Raw genomic sequence first — 5,053 nt, forward strand, 5'->3', positions numbered from 1 at the left:
CGTGGCACGCGCTTATTCGTCCACCTTGGACCTATTATGTCATGACACGTGGCATACTCCATGCCTAATGGAGAAACCGGCCACCCAGGCCCAACTTCCGAGGGAAGCCCAATCAGCCCTAGGTTAACCTAAACCTAGGATTAGCACGTTTCCCAAGGTTATAAATACCTCCCTTAATTCTCATTAAGAGAGAGGACATTAATTACAGAGATTACACAAAGATAACAGGCTGATCACGCTAACAAAGCAGATTACCTACATTAAACACTCTCACCTAGAGAGACCTAATCACTTTAATTTCCGCATTAATTACTCCTTAATCAAGTACTAACTTGACCGTTGGAGGCGGAGCTCCCATCACCAGGAGTCTCCGTTGTTTTGCAGGTACAGGCGTCCGGTTCCAGTCTCGGAATTGTAACTCTCCCGCAGGACATCAGAAAACCCCGAAACAATACCCAAAGGTAAACTTTCTCTCTCTCTCATCTTATTTTCTCTCTCCTTTAATTTTCCCCTCCCCTTTTAATTCACACACATCACCACACACACACACCACTACCACGGTGGTCGGCTGCCACCACCACCATAGCTGGCCGCCGCCAGCACAGGGCCGATAGCAGCAGCAGCCACAGGGAGGTGGCACTGGCCACTCTCCCCTCCCCCTTGTTGTGCGTGTGTTTTTATTTAAGAAAAAAAAGACTCTTCTTTTGTTTTAAAATTATTCTAGCCTTGATTCAATCATTATTTTTGGGTTGTGTGATGATTTTTATGATGTTTGATTATAATTATTATGTATATAACTTTCAGATTTAGTTTTTGAATTAAAAAGCCCCAAATTGAAAACCCTAGGTTTCTAAATTAATGTATGTTGATGGAAATTGATTGTAGGTGATTGAAACTATTAAATTAGATTTTTCTAAACATAATTACAGCAATTTTACATGTTTTTATGAAGCTGGAATTTTTTATATAAAGGTTAGAATTATGTTTCTTGAAGGGATTTTTAATTACCCGTTAATTGGGAATAAAAGTAAGGGTTTTAAATTAATTTTCATCTTGTTTTAGGGGGTTTATGAGTGATTTAAAGAGTGTATATATTGCTCGAAATTTATATTGAATATGTATTAATGTCTCTTTGTAAGGTTGTAGAAGATTTCCAAGTGAGTGATTTTATGTAGTCGTGGCGATTTTGAGATTATATTCAAGGTATGTTCGCATACTCGGTAATTATTTAAATGTATAGAATCATGATAGGTTTTGTTTAATTAATTCCAAGGTAGTATCATGATAGGTATTGGTTGGAATTGGTGATTGGGTTGATGTTGGTGGTTGATTTATGATGGATTAATGTTTGGAATTAATTATATTGACATGTTGAGTTTGAACTACACTTTTATTATTGACATGATTGAGAGTATGTTCAATTAAACTAAATATTTAATTTGGTTTGGAATATAAAAAGGGAATTTTATTGTAATTCATATAATTTTTATTGATGCTTTAAGCATGGGGATTGAGCTATCAAGTGTCTTAGTACACAGGAATAAATTATTTTGCGGTGCTTTATGCACTTAAGGTGTTATTTAATGCCGAGGTAGTTTAAAGGGGTTCAACATTAAAACTATGTGGTCATTAATTATTCAAGAATTAAATTGGTATGTTAGATTGCTTGAATGATTTATTATGATTGATTGTGTGATGGTTTGTCTTCTAATGTGTTTTGACATTAGATCTGATGTAGAGAGCAAATATTAAGATATGTGTAGGCATAAAGTGAAGACTGAGCAAAATAAACTTAAAATGAGCAAATACAAAAAAAAAAACAATTGAGCAAATATAAAAATGAGCAAATGAGCAAAATAAGTTGTGTTCCATGTTCATGTTTAGTCTTGAATTTACTTATGATTTATTACCGAATTCCAAAGCTGTGTTGTTGTGGTATGATCGTTCTTGTGTTCTTATTTTAAATTTGAGTATCATTGTTGCGTTCTTGTTTCTGTTGCTAGGATAGTTTGTTTTACTGGGGTTGTGCTTCCTAAATACTTATTTTCTCATTTGTCAAATGAGCATTGAGTTATTTGCTCATTTGACAAATGAGCATTCAGTTATTTGCTCATTTGACAAAAAATCAAAGAATTCTTTTCTTATTTCACAAATGAGCATTGAGTTCCTTGGTCTGATTTCCTACACACAAGCCCCACCCCCTTCTTCTTGGTTTGTTTCCTGCACACCAACCACACTCCCTTCTTCCACTTCCCTGCACAAACCTATCCCCCCTGCCCCCTCATCTTTCTACTTGCAGTTCTGATTTCTAAAACTGATTTCAGTTCTAATGTTAGATTATGAAATTATTGTGTCGGTGTGTGTGTGTGAGTGAGTGTAAGAGTGTATGTATAAGTGTGTGTTTGCTTCTGGCCGTGTACATTCTTATTTAAGAATCTGATTTTAGTTCTAATTATTGAGAGTGTGTGTGTAAGTGTGTTTAAGGGGGTGCATATTCACTTGTTACTATTTTGTGGAATTGTTAATGACTTGTTATTTCTATTATGTTTAATGACAGAAATGATGAGGAACAACGAACAAATTGACAGTCATTCTAGTACCATCACAAACGTGCCACCTACTCCTACAATAGTAGTTTCTCCTAAAGTATCACCTTTGCTCACTCATGGAGGAACAAAAGAATGGCTCCAAAATGCCCCAATGAGTTAAAACCAGCTATTGGGATGAAGTTTAATAATCTTGAAGAGGGCCTTGAATTTTATAAAAGTTATGCATTTGCTGCTGGATTCAACACAAGAAAGTCTACAACTAAAAGACAAAGAAGAAGCAAAGAAGTGAAATCACAGTATATCTTATGTAATAAGGAAGGATACAAAGAGAAAAGAAAGGCTACTGTTGAAAAAGATTTAAATAACAAGGAAGGAGAAAGCAATGAAGAAAAGGCTTCAATCAAAAGGAAGAGACTCGTTACTCGTGTTGGGTGCAAGACACATTTGTCATAAAGCATTGTGATGATAACAAATTCATTGTGTCAAAATTTCATGAGGGACATACTCATGCACTTTATACACCTAATTGCAATCTCTTCCAATAAGAAGGAAGGAAAATGAACATATTGCACAAAAAAATAATTGTGAATAATTCTAAGGTAACACTTTCAAAATCTCTTATGTTTCATAAATTCTCTATATGTTCTAATAAAAGATGTTTTGTTCATTTGACAAACTATTTTGTTCTTTAAATAGGTGAATATTGGTCCCGTTACAACTTTTCGAATAATGAAGGAAGTTGTTGGAGGATATGATAACATTGGTGCATATAAGCAAGATTTCAAAAAATTTCATAGAGATTTAAAAGCATACATTCAAGGAAGCGATGCTCAAATGTTCGTGGATAACTTTACCAACAAAAAGCTAATGTGGAGCGCTTTTTTCTTTGATTTTGAGATGGATGAAGATTATTGCCTTTGTAGAGCATTGTGGGCAGACCCCCTTTGTAAAAAGAGTTATGCTCTATTTGGTGATATGGTATCCTTTGATACCACATACCAAACCAATAGGTAATTCATAATAATCACAATTCATTTCTATGTTATAACTATGGCTTAACTTAATGACTTTGTTTTAAATGAACTTAGTATAATTGTTTGCTTACTTCAATGTGAAAAGTGAATATCCCCATAAGTCTAATATTCTTTGATAAGAGTATGTATGTGGGCATTAAATTGCATGTTCATTTGGCAAATGAGCCTTGAATTTTCTGCTCATTTGACAAATGAGCAAAGAATTGTTTGCTTATTTCACAAATGAGCATTCAATTATTTGCTCATTTGACAAAAGAGCAAAGAATTGTTTGCTTATTTCACAAATGAGCATTGAGTTATTTGCTCATTTGACAAATGAGCAATCAATTATTTTCACATTTTTCAAATGAGCATTGAATTATTTGCTTATTTAATTTAATCTGTATGTGTAAACAGGCACAACATGGTGTTTACTCCATTTACAGGGGTTGACCATCATAAGAGCTGCATCACTTTTGCTACTAGTTTCATAGCAAAGGAAGATATTGTGTCATTTAAGTGGTTGTTCAGATCATTTCTCAACGCAATGGGTGGGAATGAACCAAATTGTATGATCATGGATCAGGATCCAGCAATGAAAATTGTTGTTACAAGTTTGTTTAAGAAGAATGAACATCGGTTATGTATGTGGCACATAATGAAAAAGTTACCAGATAAGGTGGAGAAATCAATCATGCAAGAAAAAACTAGTTTCCTAAAAAAATTATGTGCTTGCGTTTGGCATCTTGAAATCGAACCCGCTGAGTTTGAAGAAAGGTGGAACAAGGTGATGGTTGAATACCACTTGGAAGAACATGAGTGGTTAGTTTATATGTACAAGATAAGGACAAGTGGATTCTGGCGTATTTCAGAGATGTGTTCCTTGGAGGAATAATGCGTACAACATCAAGATCCGAAAGTGAAAACAACTTTTTCTGCTCCTTTATCAATCCTCATGTGTCACTTGTTGAGTTTAACTTGAGATATGAAGCTGCAATTGATGTGTTGGGTTTCGTAGTGTCCGACACTACGCGGAATGAAACCCGCCCAAGACTCGCACACTAATTAATGTAACTAAACATGCAATCACATAATTAAACAACAAAAGAGAGAGAAAGAGAAAAGACGACCTTACCCTCGACACTTGGCTCGCTTACGAGCTCTTACTTGAAAGCTCTAGCTTCGCAAGTGCGTAAGCCTCCGACGGCTCGCACCCTCGACCCAACCCGAGCGGTCTCTACCTTGAAGGTTAGTCGAGGCTAGATCAACAAAATACTAGAGTATTACGAACTTAAAGGTTTTCTCACTTATAAGGAGATGCCTTATTGAGTTCAACTCAAGTGCTTTTTCCCAAACCCAAAACATGGGTATTTATAGGGAAAGGAGCCTTGATTTCCCATTCCCCATCAATGTGGGAGAATTGCATTTTCTCAATTTATTTTAATCTAAAACAAATTAAAATGCAAATTAAATCAACAAGCACCAAGTGGA

General features: G+C 35.3%; 1 protein-coding gene across 1 annotated transcript; it reads left to right on the forward strand.

Moving 5' to 3' along the window:
• The first annotated feature begins 2,681 nt into the window (after positions 1 to 2,681).
• On the forward strand, positions 2,682 to 4,457 carry LOC110696433 (protein FAR1-RELATED SEQUENCE 5-like). The gene is made up of 3 exons (XM_021873719.1): positions 2,682 to 2,966; positions 3,246 to 3,559; positions 3,980 to 4,457. Exons 1-3 carry the CDS (start codon positions 2,682 to 2,684, stop codon positions 4,455 to 4,457), a joined length of 1,077 nt encoding a protein of 358 aa, XP_021729411.1.
• The last annotated feature ends 596 nt before the right edge of the window (positions 4,458 to 5,053 follow it).

This window comes from Chenopodium quinoa, unplaced genomic scaffold, assembly GCF_001683475.1.
Source record: "Chenopodium quinoa cultivar QQ74 unplaced genomic scaffold, ASM168347v1, whole genome shotgun sequence".
Classification (NCBI taxonomy): Eukaryota; Viridiplantae; Streptophyta; class Magnoliopsida; order Caryophyllales; family Amaranthaceae; genus Chenopodium; species Chenopodium quinoa.

What these genes read in the sequence shown, in the direction of transcription:
- LOC110696433 (XM_021873719.1), top strand. Translation starts at nt 2,682, where the DNA reads ATGGCTCCAAAATGCCCCAATGAGTTAAAACCAGCTATTGGGATGAAG. An exon ending in CAATCAAAAGGAAGAGACTC is followed by an intron (nt 2,967 to 3,245) that starts GTTACTCGTGTT and finishes TTCTTTAAATAG; the next exon opens with GTGAATATTGGTCCCGTTAC. An exon ending in ACCACATACCAAACCAATAG is followed by an intron (nt 3,560 to 3,979) that starts GTAATTCATAAT and finishes ATGTGTAAACAG; the next exon opens with GCACAACATGGTGTTTACTC.